Source organism: Carassius carassius, chromosome 16 (assembly GCF_963082965.1).
Source record: "Carassius carassius chromosome 16, fCarCar2.1, whole genome shotgun sequence".
Taxonomy (NCBI): domain Eukaryota; kingdom Metazoa; phylum Chordata; class Actinopteri; order Cypriniformes; family Cyprinidae; genus Carassius; species Carassius carassius.
Window position 1 is genome coordinate 18,372,795 of NC_081770.1, and position 20,388 is coordinate 18,393,182.

At 34.1% G+C, this 20,388-nt stretch overlaps 1 protein-coding gene across 1 annotated transcript in view; it reads right to left on the minus strand.

Annotated features, from left to right (window-relative positions):
- The window catches only part of eps15l1a (epidermal growth factor receptor pathway substrate 15-like 1a), a 41,127-nt gene that overhangs the window by 18,951 nt on the left and 1,788 nt on the right, over nt 1-20,388 (minus strand). The window contains exons 2-14 of the mRNA XM_059569369.1: nt 18,206-18,247; nt 17,990-18,079; nt 17,864-17,911; nt 17,698-17,793; nt 17,556-17,621; nt 17,330-17,455; nt 17,165-17,224; nt 15,658-15,900; nt 12,431-12,588; nt 12,196-12,352; nt 7,639-7,701; nt 7,076-7,161; nt 451-523 (exon numbers count right to left, since the gene is read on the minus strand). Of these exons, the coding sequence (XP_059425352.1) occupies nt 451-523; nt 7,076-7,161; nt 7,639-7,701; nt 12,196-12,352; nt 12,431-12,588; nt 15,658-15,900; nt 17,165-17,224; nt 17,330-17,455; nt 17,556-17,621; nt 17,698-17,793; nt 17,864-17,911; nt 17,990-18,079; nt 18,206-18,247 (1,308 nt within the window). The remainder of the gene's footprint in view (nt 1-450; nt 524-7,075; nt 7,162-7,638; nt 7,702-12,195; nt 12,353-12,430; nt 12,589-15,657; nt 15,901-17,164; nt 17,225-17,329; nt 17,456-17,555; nt 17,622-17,697; nt 17,794-17,863; nt 17,912-17,989; nt 18,080-18,205; nt 18,248-20,388) is intronic.

The window sequence follows — 20,388 nt, forward strand, 5'->3', positions numbered from 1 at the left end:
TGTATTTTATATTTAATATAATTTTAACAAATATAATACAAATAATTACAACAAAATATGTTTATTAAATATATTTACAAAATTATTTTTAAATATTTTAAATAATACTAATTCAAATAATAATCAGTTGATTTTATCATTCTATTTGGTAATTATAAATTATATAACATGCAATATATTAAAATCTATTTACCTTTAAATGTTAATACATTCAAACAAACATTTTACCAAAATTGTTTATAATTAATATAATTACAAAAACAAAACGTTACAATTATTAACAAATGTTAACAATATCAATAAATTACAAGACAATTGCATTTAAATACATCAATAATATGAAGTATATTTTTTAATTACACAAATCTTTTATTATTATTATTACTTATCATGAATAATATTAATAATAATAATAATAACAACAACTAGTAATTCGACGGCCAGGTTTACCTGAACCTCTGTGGTTTTGTGTCTGATGGCTTCCTCGGTCTCTCTGATGTCTTGTTCCAAAGTGTATTTCTCTCTGTTGAAATGATAAAACAAGAGACACAAAAACCTTTATCAACTGTTGGAAACTAGAAAATAGCCCTCATACCTGTCTCCTCCACACACAAAGTCTGTCACACATGCAAAACAAAAGCGGTGACAGCCAAGAGAAGGTGTTACCTGAGTGTATCCCAGTGTGTGAAAGCAAGAGTGCTGAGGCAGCATGAATAAGCAAGTGAAACAAGAGATCTCGTAAAGAAAACACACACACACACACGGTCAACAGAGGATGGAGATGAGATGAGAGGAGGATCTGCTAGGGAGAGGGAAAGAGCTCTCGGGTACCTTTCCTCTTTCTCTGAAGGGTGCGTGTTAGCATGAGAGTCTGTTCAGGGTCATCTATAAGGCAACTGTTCGGAAAAGGACAAATATGCTAGACTTGGTGGGTTGAGCCAAACAGAAAAATGGAAAACAAAGACGGGAGGTGGCAAAATCCCAAAAAATTAAATTAATTAATTAATTAAATTTCTACCTCCTTAAAATAAATCAAAGACTGAGATTGCGTTATTTTTCAACATAAAAAAAATGTCCACACTTTAAAACAAGTTAAATCAAACATAAAAAAAGATTGAAATAAATATTCACATACTATGTTTTGTTGCAGCACCTAAAGGAAATACTAGGGGTGCACCATATATATCGGCCGATGATTAATGCGCATCTCATCAGTAAAGCCGGTTCTCTAATCAGCAGTAAATAGCATCAGGTGCATGATTTCACATAGAGCAGCTGTTACTTCACAGAGCCGTTGTTAAGTGACAATGCAACTATGGATAAGCTGCGCAAATCCACGTTCATTATCAGCATGGATTTGTGCAGCTTGTTTTTTGGAGAATGTTTCAGAAGAATTAAGAGAACCAGAAGGGATTTACACAGCAACATTTCCACACATGGACAAACACTTATTAAAACAGTTTGCACTCTCATTTTCTTAAGTTCAAAAACACTTTAAAAATCCAAATATTTTAAATATATTTTAAGAATTGTATCATATGCATCATATTAATAACACATTTAATATATGGTTATAATTATATATATATATATATATATATATATATATATATATATATATATATATATATATATATATATATATATAGTTTGTGATACTTAGTCTTAATATTTAAACATGTAAAATAATTGTATTTTATATATATATATATATATATGAATATATAATGTGTGTGTATGTATATGTGTTGTTTATTGTTGCCCACTGCTCCGGGTGTGTGTTCACAGTGTGTGTGTGTTCACTGCTCTGTGTGTGTGCACTTTGGATGGGTTAAAAGCAGAGCACAATTTCTGAGTATGGGTCACCATACTTGGCTGAATGTCACTCCACTTTATATGTATATATGTATATATTATGTATGTCTATTGGGTCTCATTCATGAAACACGAGCAGAACGAATTTTTGTGTAAATCGTGTGTAAAGTGGTTCTGGTGTAAATTTTCGGATTCATTAAATTGTTTTCCAAATAATAGTTGGTACGAAAGAAATCTACACCTGCTCCCAGCCACGCGTAAATAGTGCGTTTAACATCTGAACGTTTTGCTCATTAATACAGCTGCATTTTAATTCACCTTAATCGGGTACATATTTACACAGCATTTTGAACAAATATTATATATAGTAATTACATACGGATTTTCTTTTCACTTCTGGGACTGTTCGATTAACAGATGAAACTCCATTAACAGCATCTGTAATTTTTTTAGGACCTGATACGCCACTATGTATGCTTGAAAATAAAATGTGGCGTTTTGAATGAACTTCTGATAATAAAACTTCAATTTCTGCAGTTGAGAAATTTTTCTTTTTCATTCGCTTTTGAGAAGACATGTTGAAATCCTTTGTTTGGTGTCATAATATGATGCCCATATATAGTTGTCAGTCGGATTTAATGGGCGGGATTTATGGTAATTGAGAATGAGCGTGTACGCGCGTCCCATTTACGACCGATTGGAATTTATTAACACACATTTCACTATCACATCTGACGTTTACAAAGTATTTGTGAATCAGGAGAAGAGTTTTCGGGAAGGTCTCTTTATGCGCAAATCACTCACATATTTACTCGTATATTTACGAATGTTTCATGAATGAGACCCATTATGTATATATATTCACAAAAATGTATCCATTTATTGGATAATAAGAATTTAAAATGGGGGGAAATATCATTATGAAATAAATGTTTTTCTCTAATACACATTGGCCACAATTAACGGCACCCTTTTATTCAATACTTTCTGAAACCTCCATTTGCCAGATTAACAGCTCTACATTTTCTCCTATAATGGCTGATGAGGTTAGAGAACACCTGACAAGAGATCAGAGATCATTCCTTCATCCAGAATCACTCCAGACCTTTAGATTCCCAGCTCCATGTTGATGCTTGTTCTCTTTCGTTCACTCTTCTCATTTTTTATAGGGTTCAGGTCAGAGGACTGGAATGGCTATAGCAGAAGCTTGGTTTTGTGCTCAGTGAACCATTTCTGTGTTGTTTTTAAGGTTTGTGTTTGGGTTATTGTATGGTTGGAAGATCCAAACATGGTCCATTATAAGATTTCTAACAGAGTCAGTCACTTACTGATTTTTTATCTGTTGGTATTTGATATAATCCATGATGCCATGTGTCTAAACAAGACACCCAGGACCTCTAGCAGAAATATAGGCCCACAACATCAAAAATACTGCAGCATATTTCATTGTACACATGGGGTACTTTTTATCTCTGGGTTCACCAAACCCATCTTGAGTGTTTGCTGCTAAAAAGCTCATTTTTTAGTTTTTATCTAACCATAGAAGCCAGTCCCATTTCAAGTTCCAGTCATGTCTGATAACTGGATGTTTTTGGATGAGCTAGGAATTTTTCCTGAAGCCCTCCCAAACAAAATGTGGAGATGTAAGTTCTGTTTGACAATTTTCTTTAAGGTTTTCTGACCCCGAGACTCAACTATTATCTGCAATTCTCCAGCTGTGGTCCTTTGAGAGTCTTTAGCTACTCAAACTCTCCTCCTCACGATGCATTAGGACGATATAGACACATGTCCACTTCCAGGCAGTTTCGTAACATTTTCTGTTGATTGGAAATTCTAAATTATTGGCCTGATGTTGGAAATGGGGATTTTCACTGCTCTAGCTCTTTTCTTAAAGCCACTTCACCAATTTGTGAAGCTAAATTATCTTTTGCTGCACATCAGAAATATATTCTTTGGTTTTTCTCATTTTGATGGCTGATTAAGGGATTTTGGGCTTTGTTCTCCCCCCATTTATATTTCTGTGAAACAGGAAACCATGGCTGGTCAATTTCATGTTTATAACCATGCTGGCGTGCTCAAAATTATGAATATGAATCGGAATATCCTTCAGAGATATTTTACTCATAAAAACTTCTAGGGGTGCCAATAATTGTGTCCAATGAGTATTTGAGAAAAACCTTTATTTCATAATGATATTTCCCCCCATTTTAAATTCTTATTATCCAATGAAAGGATATATTTTTGTGTTTTTATTAAATAAAAAATCAAAAGGATTAGAAATGCAGATGAATTTTTACAGCCTTCTTTGATCATTTTTACCAAGGGTGCTGATATTTTTGGCCATGACTGTATATATATATATATATATATATATATATATATATATATATATATATATATATATATATATACATATATACATACATACATATACATATATATATATTTACTTTAATTTTAGTTAGTTTATTAAAAATGTCTATATAGTTTATATTAATTTTAATTAATTTTTTTTATTTATTGTTAGCTATTCTATCACATCAAGTTGAACTAAATTAAAAATGAGAAATATTGCGTAGGCAACTAAGTGAAATAAAACAAATTAAGGTTTTACTTTTTTTTTATTTGATTGTTATATTTTTTATGGTTTTAGTTAACTATAACAACCATGGTACACATTCAGTATCATTCAAGTTTAAGCACAAAACATGATACATTTTCAGTATTTTTCAGGATTCTTTAATGAAGAAAGCAAAAAAGCTATTTCATGTGACATTATAAATGTCAGTGCTGTCACTTTTAATCAATTTAATGTTTCCTTGCTGAAATAATTAATCATTTATTTGACCCTAAACTTTGTTGTGTGTGTGTGTGTGTGTGTGTGTGCTCTTATTTTTGTGACATATCAGGACACAACTCTGTATAATGACATGGGTATGACACAGGTATTACAAGGAGAGGGTGACTTATGAGAACATAACCCATGTCCCCATTTTTCAAAACGCTTATAAATCATACAGAATGAGTTTTTTTGAGAAAGTAAAAATGCACAAAGTTTCCTGTGAGGGTTAGGGTTAGGGGTAGGGTTGGCGTAGGGCCATAGAATATACAGTTTGTACAGTATAAAAACCATTACGCCTATGGGATTAGGGCTGTGCGATATGGACAAAAAAAACCTATCACGATTTTTTGATGAATTTTGCGATTTCGATTTTAATCACGATTTTGACACACACAGACATGCTTTACAGTCAGAAATGCATTCAGTATAAATTTTAAACATATTTCCAAAAGAAAACCAATGAGAGCTTTATCAAATGTCTCTAGAACAGACATAAGTCAAAATAATCTCTAAGTAAAGATGCTAAAAAAATCACTAAAAAAAACATGCATTGATCATAGAGCTCACTGTAGTGGTGTCTCAGGTGTTATATGTTTTGCCCAATATATTTATTGCCCAAGGGTCACACGTACTCCATCTGTAGTGCGTATACAGTAAGTTATGTGTACGCGGTTCAGAAGCAGCAAAAAAAGCACATTAAAATAATGCGCGAGCACGAATCTATCCACTCGCACCAGTGATGCGCGGGTCAATGTATTAATAACCTGCACCCGACTGACGTTTTCAACTAACCCGCCCGCAACTCGGACCGCAAAAAAAAATTTAAATTGAATATTGTACCCGACCCGCTTCCTGACCCGCATTTTTAAAACGCAGTAAATGCTCATCGTAGCGTCATTGGACCATAGGAACGTAGGCAAAAAAAAAAAATTTATATATTATAATTATAATCGTCAGTAAGCTCAAAATAGTCTAGTCTGGCTATGTCTATTTGTATGTTTCTGCAAGGTCAGCAGACATATGACTTGGGTTTGTTCCGATCAGAGCTCGTGAGCAGAGAGCGCATTTCTGAATATCCCGCTCCACTTGCTCATTCTGTGTGGTCTCGCTCAACCCAGAATGGCCTGCTAGTTCGAAAATATGCAAGGAGTCATTTAATTGTTTAGTAATACACTGGTGTTTTCTGTGTCGCTACAAAGATGAAGTTGACAATGCAGACTCGCCATGAACGCCAGAGAGAAATGCACATTTCATATGGATTACATCATCAGAGAGTAGCCCGTTTATTTTGGTTTGAACATTTTCATTTAAAAGAAGACATTTCAAGCTTTCTGTAATATATAGCCTATATTTCTCAAATCTGAGGCACACGCTGAGTTTAGTTCACATGCAATGCAAGTGATCCTGCCGGCGCCTTATTACATTGTCTGCTAGGCTATATATTTGCTACTTATTTATTAAATACGGGCAACTGATTGATAAAACATTGATCAAAATTCAGATACAATTTATACAAAATGAAAATCTTTTAAAAATAGTTTTCTATAAAACAAAACTTAATGAAGTCGTCAAAATCATGTTTTACCAAAAACAGCGACGTTGCTCCCCATGCAGTCTTCTTTACCGCCTCCATCTCTACGTGCAGACTGAGCTCGTGCGTCATCTTCATGCCAGTAATTCAGCCAATAAAGTGTAGGCAACCCGAATATCATTAAAAAATATTTTTGGATGACTCGTAACCGCGGGCAACCGCGGGTGAGCGGGTGCCTGCGGTCGCCCGCGGTTACGAGTCATCCAAAAATATTGACTCGCACGCAGATTTCCTTTGCTCTGTTAACAAAACCAGATGTGCGTGCTCAGATTATAGACTGAATAAGGATCAGATATATGCTGCCTTACAACGTGTCTCCTCTCACTCAACCTGTGTCCTGTGCAGTGCACTCACAACTCTCTCTGTGCTCATGCGCAAGATATTAAATCTTTTCGCACCTTTCTATTTATAACCTTTTCTGTTCTCATCTTTTACTGCGTGCAGTGTGAACGTTCTGCTCCGTTAACATGGGCTCAAAAAAAAAGGCTACGCATCACAGACAGTGTGTGTGTGAACCTGGAGTCATATGAGTTAGGCATATGCCCAGTCTGCTCTGTTCTCGTGCTCCACTTAGGTGTGCTGCATCCTGATTGTTTCAGAATCAGATAACATACTGCGGGAGGTCAGGGCCGCGGAAAATCGTGCTATAAAGCGATTTAGAAATTGCGCACACTCAAATCGCGATTTTATTTCGATTAATCGCACAGCCCTATATGGGATGTCGCCACTTTTCACAAAAACAAACATGTGTGTGTGTGTGTATGATTATTAAATGTATTAAATAACAGGACAATAAAAGTGAATGTTTTGGCAGTGTCCTGCATTACCTCTGCAGGTGAGCGATCTCTTGGCTTATATCGTCCAGTTCTTTAATCCCACTGAAATCGCCCGAACCCACGGAGCTGGAGCTGTCCTGTATGAGAGGTCCAGCACATAAAGTCAGTCCTGCTGCATGTGAAGCACACAGACGCACAGCACCACACAAACAGAAGGGTAGAGGACAGCAAGCAGCCGGCACACGGGAGCAGAGAGCAGCTTGTCTCCCACCGCTGACGTTCAAAACATGGGGAAGTCAAGACACAGCACTGGATCTCTCACAAATGCTTTTCAACTCAACGTCTCGGCTAACAGACCATCGAAAGCATTTGTTCAGGCATTTCCAAACATTACCTACCCATAACTTGAACATTATTGTCTGATTTTAGCCAATGTTAACGGCATTAAACATCAGCAGCATTGAAATGTGGATGGAAAGGAACAGAAGATTGTTTGGTAAGTGTGTGCTGCTTGTGATAAGATGTTAGTGGCTCTCTTGATGTACTGTGAATGATGACAGATTCATCTGCTGAAGGTCTAGGGTTTGTAGAAATAGTTGAAAGAGATTGTTTACCCGGCGCATCTCGGTCAGTGCGGCCATGTCAGAGCCCACCGGTGTCATATATCCTGACAGACTCTGAGAGAAAAAAACAGGCAGCACTTCAAATGAGGGACAATAATACTGCTACACAATGCATTATGCAATACTACTAAAGCAAGCCTAGATCTGTATAGGAAGTATAATAGTAGTGAATAGCAATTTCATTTTAATTCTTTATGAAGTGATACTGTATCAGCTCAGGTTTCTGTGTATTCATTTATAGTACTGAAGATAATGCAGGTGGTTAAATCTAAAAAAACATGGTAGGGTCATATATTTTATCTCCAAAATCAAAATAAAAAACTATGCAGTAGCATTTTGCAAAAGGAATGTGAAACCTATTTTTATCATTAACGCGAGTATTTCGGACAGAAATAAATAAATATTATTAAAATAGTAAAGCATTTATTAAAGGCCATGTTGCAGGTTAACTACCACTTTCGATTAATGGGTACATAAATCACTCAAGATATGTACATCATTTCTAAAATGTCTCAAAAATGGTCTTAATGACCTATTTTTTAAGTTTTTGGTATTAACGTTTTTTTTACTCAACTCGTTGATGACGTCACGTTGGGGAGAAGTCGAGGAAAGGTAGCCTCAGTCTAGTATGATGCCGCGTTCCAGGCAAACCGTAACCCATGTTTTTCCAACCTTAAACACGTGAAAGTGCACTGGAACGGCAATCAAACCCGTGACTTCCCACCCGTGAACTCGTACTAGATCGATATACTCCGATTTCCGAGGTCACACAGCACGCGAAACAACGATGGCAGCCCCTACGGATAATACTGCTTACGGATGCAGTGTTTATGCACGTTGAAAAAATGATTTTAGGTCAATGTAACGTTGCAATAAAATAAATAATCTAGCTACAATTCCTTGCACTCAGAAAGTTTGGCGTAACTTGCCTGGAACAGTACAAAGTCGTTAGTCGTGGTATGAAATAGTGATTACGAGCTCAAAAACCTGCCTGGAACGCAGCATCAGAACTAACGTTATAGAGACTGACTGGGATGAGGAAGAGGTGGCAAGAACCAACATGTATGATGGCCCGCAGCCGTGTAATTTCGATCGAGCCAGCCGTGAGAGTATATATATATATATATAATGATTTTATTTTACTGTCATTGAGTAGCACCGAGTGAAAAAAATCAACGTTTTCTTTATATCTAGTGGCAGTGATCATGACGTTAGTTCAGATAAGTACCGGTAACCTTTGTCATAGTGTCGTAGAACAAGTAAACATTGTCTTTGTCATCTAGAAATAAAAGGCATCATGCTAGCTATATGAGCGTTTCTGAGCGTTTCTAAGCGTTTATCTCTTCCTCCGGTGAAAATGTTGTTGCAAACGTAACCGTGTGTGTGTCGCTGTGTTTGGCAGGGGCTTGTGTGGGTGCTGTCCCATTAAAACTGCGCTGAAAAGCTTGTGCTGTAGGGAAGTGAGTGCGTTTGGGTCGCTGTTGGTCGATATCTATCTATCTATCTGTCAGTCTATCTATCTATATATATCTATGAATTTATTTATCTATAATCTGCGCTATCTGAATACTAGAGCTGAAACAACGAATCGATTTAATCGATTAAAATCGATTATTAAAATAGTTGTCAACTAATTTAGTCATCGATTCGTTGCTAAATAACTTTTATTTGCCGTAAGCGGCTCATTTCGTGCATATTTCAAATCTGCGGTGACCAAAGTGTGGCAGTAATGAGCCACCGGAGGTTTTACTCAGCCAGTACAGCAGGAGAAGTAGCGAATAGCCAATAGCTGGCCTTGTTTTATGTCACGTGCTTCCCGAGCAGCGTCTCTGCAGCCATAGACATCATATGATGTCTATGTCTGCAGCATTCAGCGTGATGTGGGAGTACTTTACATTGAGCCTTTAAAAAAGAAGAGTAACCTGTAAACTCTGCACTACTGCACTGTTTAAGGGGACGTTCACATATCGCATCTTTTGCGCGCTCAAGTTCGTTATTTCCAACACCGCACCGCATCGAGTTAAAAACATTTAAACTTTTCAGAATGCCGCAACCGCACCGCGGGTCATGTGACAAGAACTAATCAATCAGCTTCATCCTTTCCCGTAACAACGTTAAAAGCTCAGTCAAGATGAAAGGAACAGCTGATCATAGTTGTATATGGATTTCCATTTTGAAATAAATTTAGTAGCAGAGCTACTGCAAGCGATTTTTTTGAGCTGCAAATCCATTTATCCTTTGCTGAAATTTCCGCGTCTTCAAGGAGAGAGCAAGGAGGTTGCTTAGCAAAGGCAGACGCCTCAGGGGCGCTTCTGCGCGAGCGCTTTGGAAAGAAGGAGAAAGCGGTGCGCCTAGCGTTTTCCACGAGTTTTAGGCGCGATATGTGAACGGCCCCTAAGACTTTCATTTGTGCAGATTCTCCAGTACAATGTTGTTTGCAAATGTTTAGTCGTAAAAGCTGATAACATTGCTTTTTAACAGTTAACATTTAAAGCTTTACAAACATGTTCTGTGATCAGTTTGTCGTTTACCAGTTCAAAATTCAGTCGTGCAGCCTAATTATGACTGAATGAGAGAGGTAAATGTAGATATTTGAAATGCTCTTTTTCACACAGCAGGTTTTTTGTGTGTGTCCTATTTTTTTTCTGGACAACCTTCTGATGGATTTTACTTTAAATTGTGAGTTCCATTCAGGTTGCATGCCATTGGCACTTTTTTTGAAGGATTGTTTACAATTTCACAGCAAAAGCTATAAAGCTGTTTCCCAGTAAATAATAAAATACAATGCACTGCAATTTTATTGTTTTATCCTTATTCTTCGTGAAAATATGTTCTGAAAGATTCCTTAATAAGCTTTGTTCAGGATGTTAAACTACTTTAGGAGCTCTAAGGACTGCCATGGTGAAAACATTATTTGAAATCTCCTTGTGAAATTTGCTAGAGTATGGGTCAGTGTTCTGATTGCAGAAGAGTTCAACAAAAGAATTACTAACACAATAAAACAACTCCAGGTATATTTTTGATGAGGATATGACAGTGCAAAATGGTTAAAATCTCTTAAATCTATGCTGAATGATAAAGACCATTTATTAATAATTTACTTGGGGAAAAAATGAAAAAAACTAAAATATAAGTACATAAACCGATTAATCGATTAATCGTAAAACTAATCGACAGATTAATCGATTATCAAAATAATCGTTAGTTGCAGCCCTACTGAATACTCTCGTCTACTACTCGTCTCTCTAGTCACTCTCAATGCTCTCAAGGCGGGCTTTGGTAGATTCTCTCCCAAACGTCATGTGATGCAATGCATTGTGGGGGAAAGGAGACCGCTGTAAGATAGTACCTACTTTTTCGTATTATATTCCGTTTTGTGATACCCAACAACATAAAATACAATGGATAACAGTTTAAATGTTTATTACCAAATTGCACAAATTCGTTAAAAAATTAACCCTGCAACACGGCCTTTAACATATAAATATAAATATATTTATTTAAATTATGCTAATTTTAAAGTCTTTTTTTTTTTTTTTTAAATTGTATCTGTAATTTTTTCATTTTTGTATTAAACTCATGAGATTTCATTATCGGAATTAATCCATTTTTCATTTTAAATGTAATCCAATATGATATAGTATCAAATAAATAAAAATTCAACAACATAATGTATTGATTTGGGGGTAAAAATGACCAGGACAGTGTTAGTTTAGTATTAGGTACGGTCATAATATAATTTTCACAACTTTTAGTAAAAATTAGTTTCCTGTAGGTTTAGGGAGGGTTTTATGATTTTTATTTTATTAGTGTTTGTTTTTTATTTCTGTATGTATGTGTATTATAGTATTTTATTTATAATTTAAATGTATAAAAAAATATAATATATAAAAATATATATATATATATATATATATATATATATATATATATATAGTATTTTATTTAGTTTAGTATTAGTATTTTTTTGTATTTGAACCTAACCCAGGGCAAAAATTCAAGTTATCATTGAAGTTAAAAAATTTTTTTTATCTAATATATAATATAATCTATAATTTATATTTCATTATGTTACTGCTTTATTTAAATGGTTTTGCCGTTTGTTTTTTAAATATTGTATATATAGTTTATATTCATTGTAATTTTAGTTTTAGTAATTCTATTACATCACATTAAACTAAGAAATATTGCCTCTATTATATATATATATATATATATATATAATTATATAATTATATATATATATAATTTGTATTTTATATTATTGTGTTTTATAGTCATTTTTAGATTTTAACCTAACCCAAGGCAAAGTTTCAAATTATCGTTCAAGTTTAAGTGTTTTTTTTTAAATCACATATTTATATTTAATTAAATGACTGACATTTCATTAAAATAATTTTGCAGATCCTGCTTATATATTCTATCACAGCACGCTCATTACATGGATCTTCTCTGGGACTGGGCTTCCTCTGGGGTTCAATCCTACACCCTTTCACCCTTTCTGTCAGCCGCAGAACCCCAGGATGAATTTAAGCATGCGTGACTTACAGGTCCCGGTGTTCCCCGTTCAGATGGTGGGATCATGTCTGGAGTCAGAGCTTGTGGAGGATCCATGCCTTTGCTGACTTTCAGCTGAATGAGATGCATGGCTAAGGAGAACTGCTCGCGCGTGAGTCTGCCCATTTGCCTGGTGTCCGCCAAAGCCCTGACAAAGAGAACAGAGGAAGTGTGCAAGTCACAACAGGAAGAGTGAAGAAAAACAAAAGTGAATGAAAGCAGGTACCATATATGCGCCAAGAGGGTCTGAGAAAGGCCGGACTGAATGAAGATTTCTTTAACTTCTTGGCCGCTGACGAAGCCATCAAGATCAGTGTCTGTTTTGAGGAAGATCTCGTCATAGCGCCCTCTGTCTGTGACTGGTACAACCCAGTTTACTGAATGCTGAAGATTTAAAGAGCCACACAGATGGGAAATCAAAAATTACCTGTATTACAGTGTATGATGTAGCTGTCCATCAGTGTAAACAATGTGCAAAGTAATTAAACCAAAAAGTACACGATTTATAAAGTTATTGGCTACTAAAGTAAGGAGTCGACTCTGAATCGCTGAAACGAGTCGTTATAGATTTCAAATCTTTTGCCCATCTCTTTGTACGTAATGAGAACACTTTGCATAATAATCTCCGCCTTCCGTCTTGGGAGAAACAAAACTCTGACCTGCCCCACCCCCCACACAGACGCTCTGGTTAGTAGTTGGTGTGGCAGCATCATGTCGAGGAGACTGTGTTTTTAATTGTAAAAGCAAGTTTGTTTTATATTCACTGCCAAAGAATGAAGATCAGAAGAACCAATGGCTAAAATTCATTTTTACCACAATACCAGAGCAGTACAACAAATCCCTTTTGTTGTGTTCACAACATTTCACTATGACTGCTTTTCTAATCTCGGTGAATTCAAGACGGGATTTTCAAAGCGTTTGGCCATAAAAGAGGGTTCATTACCAAATTTATTTGGACCAACAAGCATCTCCGAATCACAACCTGTAAGTATGATTATGAAGTTATGTGTTTGTTTTCTCCCGAGCTTCTTATCAGTATGTTGCGCTAGCACTATATGTTAATGCTAACGCATTGTTTACCGTGAAGTTGTGTGCTCAGTTTGGTTATGTACATGCTGGTTATGTACGTGCTTACATGAGTATGGGTCCTTAATCAAACGTCCTGGTCAATTCGTTGATTTAATTGTGTGGCCGGTTGAACGACTTCGTCTGTTTCCTCTTCAGATTCTGGCTCATATTGATAAGGCAAAATAGATGCCATGGTATTTATGTACTGTAATAATACCCTATCTAAAAACATCCGAAGGTGAGCTATGGGCGTTTCGTTTTACAACACATACATGCGGAACAACCAATCAAAACTGCCTATGTCAGTTGACAAATCAGAACACAGTATGCTACCGAAAGGTGGGGTTTAAGGAAACTGAATCTTTTGAACAGCTTCGCGCGAACCGTTTGGGGATCTCTGAGAATTGAGGTCATTTTAAAATGATATTCTGACAAAATGACAATGTTTTTTAACCTTGCATGGATTTAAACCTGTTGTACAGGTCTAAACAGTGATAGGAAGCTTAGAATTTTCATCTTACTGGCTCTTTAACCCTCTGGAGTCTAAGGGTATTTTTGGGGCCTGGAGAAGTTTTGTCATGCCCTGACATTTGTGCTTTTTTCAGTTTCTTATAAATATCTAAATGGGTAAAGTCTAATCTCACTGTAATCAGCACAAACTGGGCTATAATAATATGTGAAATGCATGTATGTACATGATTGTGTTTTTGAGAAAAAAAATATTATGCGTGGTTAGTGAAAAACTAAAAATGTTAAAACACTTGAAAAAGGCCATAAAACACATAAAGAACAATGGTTCCCGGGATTTTTGAGAACTGGAGCTTGTAGCCTAGAATTTTTCTTTCTAAATGATGTGAAAATCATCTTGTTTACTCACTCACAGAGAACAATATATTGATTTAAATTTTCTAAGACACTTTTTGTTGGTAAAAGTCATATGCGAGTAGGCGTCAACTACCATGAATATCATTGTGATTTACACCTGAGAAGACAAAGGCCTGCATAATGAGCTGCATAATGAGCCTTTCAGTCATCTGTGCCACTGAGAGGAAGGAGTTACAAGAGAGAATGCAAGAACAAAATAAATCTATATAATTTTATGTTTGTAGTTTATTTAGAATATATTTAATTATCCCACAACATAATTTAATATCCACTTGGGGGTGCAGTTAAACAGATTATTAGAAACAATCAAAGCTGACTTTCAAACAAATTGTTTGGCATGCTTACTCCAGTCACACAATCCTTCAGAATCCTTTTAACAATCTTATTTTCTACAAAAAAAACATTTATTGTTATTATTATTATCATTATTATTAATGTTGAAAAGAGCTAAGAATATTTTTCTGGGTTTTTAGGGGGAATAAATTGAAAGAAAAGCATGTTTTTACATTTGTGACAGTTATCTATTTGTTACATTTATATTATTTACATCAAGCTTTTGAAGGGTATAGTATTGTATATTGTTATTGAAACTTCATAATGTTTCACTTGATTACTATACATTTAGTCAGGAATTATAGTTTGGAAAAAGTATTTGGAAAAAGTCTAACTAGTAAAATGTTTACACGTTATGTGAAAACTAGTACAAGTATATAAATAAATAAAAAGAGACTTACTCATGTTTATGATCTCTGCTGAATAAAGTGCTGCATTCTTTTTTTCTGAGGAAATCCATTTCTCAAATCCTCAACCACATGACATCTTTTTGGGGTGAATTATGTCTTATTCCTCTCATCGCGAAGCAAACAGTAAAATAAACACTTGAAGAATAGGCTCGCTGCTTTTTCTTCTGTTATGGGCGTATTCAAGCCGCGCGCTTCAGTTTGAATCTGAATAGCGCGTTCGGCGCGGGGGCGTGGTCACATTAGATATAATGAAGGGAGACATGAAAAACAGACATTGCGTTGTTTTCATATGGATTACTTTATCACAGAATATCTGTTTTCGGCGGCACTTGTTTAGTTTAAAAATAGACATGTCAAGCTTTCTATAGATATCTCTCTCATGTATTTTCGTTGAGTATTCACGGAGTTACAGTTCATTTTAATGACTTGTTTGTAAATGAAGATAAGCGCAGACAAAGGCTGCAGACAGCACACCTTGTTTGTTATCTTTATTTTATAAGTGCACAAAGATTTGTTGTCATTATGTCTGTATCCAAAAAAAAGTAGACCCTTTACAGATTCGATTGATGTATTGCTCTTATCTGTACGATTAAAACTGAAAGTGTAATTTAAGGTCTTTTCGGGGTTATCAGGAGAAAATGACTCAAAACGCGTATCCGCGTTAATCGACTCGAAAGGGTTAAAGAGTTAAAAACATCAGATCCTCTTCAAATCTTCTGTACAACATGAACACCAAGATGCACCAATAAAAGTGTACCTGTGAGGATTTAATGGTGTGTTTTGGGGACAAACTCCCGGCGCTGTTCAGGGAATTCATGCTGCCATGAGAGGGGGTGGAGCGCAGGCTGTCTTTAGGTGGCGGCGGGCTGCCTGGTAACACTGGCACCATGCTGGACAAGGACCCTGAGGACTTCTTTCTTTTGGATGGAGGAATGAGAGAGGAGGGCAGGACTGAGGGCACAGGCTCCTTCTCGAGAGCGCGGTACACCAGATGCATAGCCTGGACAAAAGAAGAAATTAAGATGTTTTTAAGCATATATACATATATATATATATATATATATATATATATATATATATATGTATATATATATATATATATATATATATATATATATATATAATAAAACATTTATATTTAATATTAATTGTATTACATATATTTATACTTCTATTATAATATTTATATTTATACATTTATTATCTATATTTTATAATATTGTTTATATAAAACGTGTGTGTGTGTGTGTGTGTGTATATATATAAATATAGATAGATAGATATACTGTATACTGTGATATACTGTGTGTGTATTTTTTTGTATTGTTTATATATACTATATGCGTGTGTGTGTGTATATAATTTTATATGTATATTATTTTATATGTATTTTATTTAATAAAACTTATTTATATTATAATACTATATGTATAATATATTTCATAATATTGTTTATATATATATATATATATATATATATATATATATATATATATATATATATATATATATATATATATATATATATATATTTGGGATTGACTCCCTTTTGGAGCCAGCCTCAAGCGGCCAGTCGATGAATTACAGTTTTAGTCACTTTCGTGTTTGTTTCAAGAGATGGAGCGGAAGGTTGCCACTTGTTGTGTATATGTGTGTGTGTGTGTATGTATATATATATATATATATATATATATATATATATATATATATATATATATATATATATATATATATATATATATATATATATTTATTTATATATATTTAGATTTCGTGTGTGCGTTAATTATAAAAAAATAAAAATATAATAATTATTAAAAAAATCCACACACACACATATATATATATATACACACACACTCACACAAAATATTATGCTAAAAATATATTTTTAAAAATATAGATACAAGTAAGATTTGTTTGTGTATATTAAATATTAAATATTATAAATATTAATATGAATCCTATTTTATAAAAAATATTTATTTAGAAAAATTTCTTATTTAGACTAAAACTTAATCATGAAGACACTATAAATTGCAGTTATTTCTATATGCATCACAATGAAAATTGAAGGTGAAGAGGATCGCATTGCATTGTGGGATATAGAATGCCACAATTATACTGCATATTTTACCACCTTTTAGCATGCATTTCACAAGCGCAAAAAAAAATTGCGTACTGCACGCAATAATCTAAAATCATAGTATGTAGCAAGATTTCATGAGTGTGATTTTATTATATTACAAAAAATAATGACTCACCACTGCGAACTCATCTTTGTCCAAGTGTCCGTCTTTGTCTATGTCACTCAAATCCCACACCTGTTCAGACGGAGTCATTTAATAATGCTTTACTATTATTATAACTATCATATTTTAATATAAATATTATCTTTATTTTAATCTCTTCATCTATTGACATTTTACCTTTCCAAGCACATCCACAGGAAGTTTGGAGTTTATCAGTACTGGTTTGACCTTCTCACCGGACAGTAATCCATTCACCGGGGCAAGACTTTCAAAAATGCCATCGAATTTGCTCTTCTCTTCAGGCTGAAAAGAAAAATAAACAAAAGGATAAATATTCGTTCGATCTTTTGTAATGCGCCGTTACAATGAGAAGCTGGTGGGATAAACAATGGGAATATCTTACCCGCACCGCCCAGTGGCTCTCATTGGTTGATGTAACAGAGCTCAGTGATGGGCTACTATGGTCCTTCTAGAACAGAGACGAGGAACCTGTGAGCTCAAGCTCCCTGGAAACTATGATATCAGCTCTCAGCACTGACACTTACGAATTTTGGAGGAGGAACGGGGAGCTTTAGACCGGAAATGCTGATGTCGTGTCCACTCTGCGCACAGGCCACGAGACGCAGAGCGACGTAGAATCCCTGAAAACGAACCACGAGGGATTCAAGTCAGCGTCCAATTTGATGCTCTTATAAACTCTGATAGCTTTACCTGTTTATCCAAGAAACCTTTGCCATCCGGATCAGCTAAATCCCAGATCTGAAGAGAGACAAGCAGGTAATTATGGATTATGAATTTCTGAACATCGCTTCGCAACCAGTTTTAGCCAACACTAACCTTTCCTAAAGTGATGTCAGGCAGGCCTGATTTCTTCAAAAACAAGGCAGCCTCTGTAGGTCCAACCCTCCCCGTGTTTCCCGGGTCCACCTTCAAAAAACACACAGAGAGTGAGGGAAATATGGCTTTTTGTTCCAAAAAAGACTGATATGTACTAAAAACAGATTCAGTCTAGACACGTTACATGTGGCTTTGTTAACAGAATTAAGGCCTTACTTGTCTGTAAAAGTTCTCATATACAGGGTTCCCGCTTGACAGCTAACAGGGAGGAAAAGAAAGAGAAATATTATTATTTAATGTTAATTGAAATAAGGCTGAAATGAAATAAAATATAAATATTAGATAGAAAAACATTAACTTAATATATGTTTTTTATTCTGATAGTTTCTTTCCAAGAAAAGATTTCTAGTATTTGTTCATTTTATTACAAAAAATGACTTAATTATATAACTAAAAATGACTAAACCCACATTTACATCAAAATGAATTAAACCTAAATATAAAAATAAAAACAGAATTATTAAACATAAATAAAAATTGAAAATATAAAAGTCAAAGCTGAAATAAAATAAAAAAATATTAGATGGAATAACTTTTTTTCAGGTAGATGCCAAGGCAGGATTTCTTTATATATATATATATATATATATATATATATATATATATATATATATATATACAGTACAGACAAAAAGTTTGGAAACATTACTATTTTTAATGTTTTGAAAGAAGTTTCTTCTGCTCATCAAGCCTGCATTTATTTGATCAAAAATACAGAAAAAAAAATTTAATATTGTGATATATTATTACAATTTAAAATAATTGTTTTTAAATTTATTATACTTTAAATTATCATTTATTTCTGTGATGCAAAGCTGAATTTTTAGGATCATTATCACATAATCCTTTAGAAATTATTCTAATATGATGATTCATTATCAAAGTTGGAAACAGTTCTTGCTGCTTAATATTTTTTCAGAACATGTGATACTTTTTTAGGATACTTTGATGAATAAAAAGTAAAAAAAATCTATGTTTTTAAAATATAAATATTTTGTAATAACAATATACACTACTGGTCAGTAATTTGGGGTCAGTAATTTTTCTTTCTTTTTTTTAAATAAAATCAATACTTTTATTCAGCAAGGATGTGTTAAATTGATAAAAAGTGATAGTAAAGAAAATATATATTATTAGAATATATATTATTAGAATTTTTATTTTATTTTGAATAAATGCAGTTCTTTTTAACCTTTTATTCATCAAATATATTAGACAGCAGAACTGTTTCCAACACTCATAATAAATCTGAATATTAGAATGATTTCTAAATGATCATGTGATAGACTGATGTTACTGAAGGCTGGAGTAATGATGCTGAAAATTCAGCTTTGCATCACAGGAATAAATTATTATTTTTTTAAGTATATTCAAATAGAAAACTATTATTTTAGGTTGTAATCATATTTCACTATTATACTGTTTTTTCTGTATTTTTGATCAAATAAATGCAGGCTTGATGAGCAGAAGAAACTTCTTTCAAAAACATTAAAAAGAGTAATGTTTCCAAACTTTTGGTCTGTACTGTATATATATATATATATATATATATATATATATATATATATATGTGTGTGTATTTTTTTATACTAAAATCACTAGCACTAAATTGAAATAAAAATATATTTAAGATAAATATATAAACAATAACAAAATTTAAATACAAGTCAAATGAAAACTGAAAATATAAACGTGAAAGCTATTTAAAATATGAATGACTATTATAGTAATATACAGAGGTGGGTAGTAACGAGTTACATTTACTTCGTTACATTTACTTGAGTAATTTTTTGGGGTAACGAATACTTTTCGGAGTATATTTAAAGATGGGTACTTCATACTCTTACTTGAGTAAATTTTGGGGGAAAAATCTGTACTTTTACTTCGTTACTGTGGGCGACGCTCCTCTCGTTACTTTATCTTAATGCAATAAATGTTATAAATGCTTCAGTTTATTCCAAACGCGCCGTCTACTTTTCTCTGGGCAATGAGCGATGCCCATTCGCGAATGATTCATTCTTTTGAGTCAATTCGGTTCAAAGGCTTGATCAAACCAATTGGCAAACGAGTGAATTGGTTCATGAATCAGTTTGAATGATTCGTTCAGTTCCCTGCCGCACGCGCTGAGCGTCTGAAGTGGTTCACTCGGAGTTGTAACGTTTAAGAACAGAAAGAGCGTTGAAAACGTGGCTGGAACTGCACTGAATTGAAATCTGCAAAGGTTATTATTTGCTAGCGATGGAGATCCTTATTAGATGAACACCGCGTGTGCTGTCTACTGTTTAACAGGTAATAACTTGGGCTACATTCGATTACAGTACACGATACCACTGTGACAT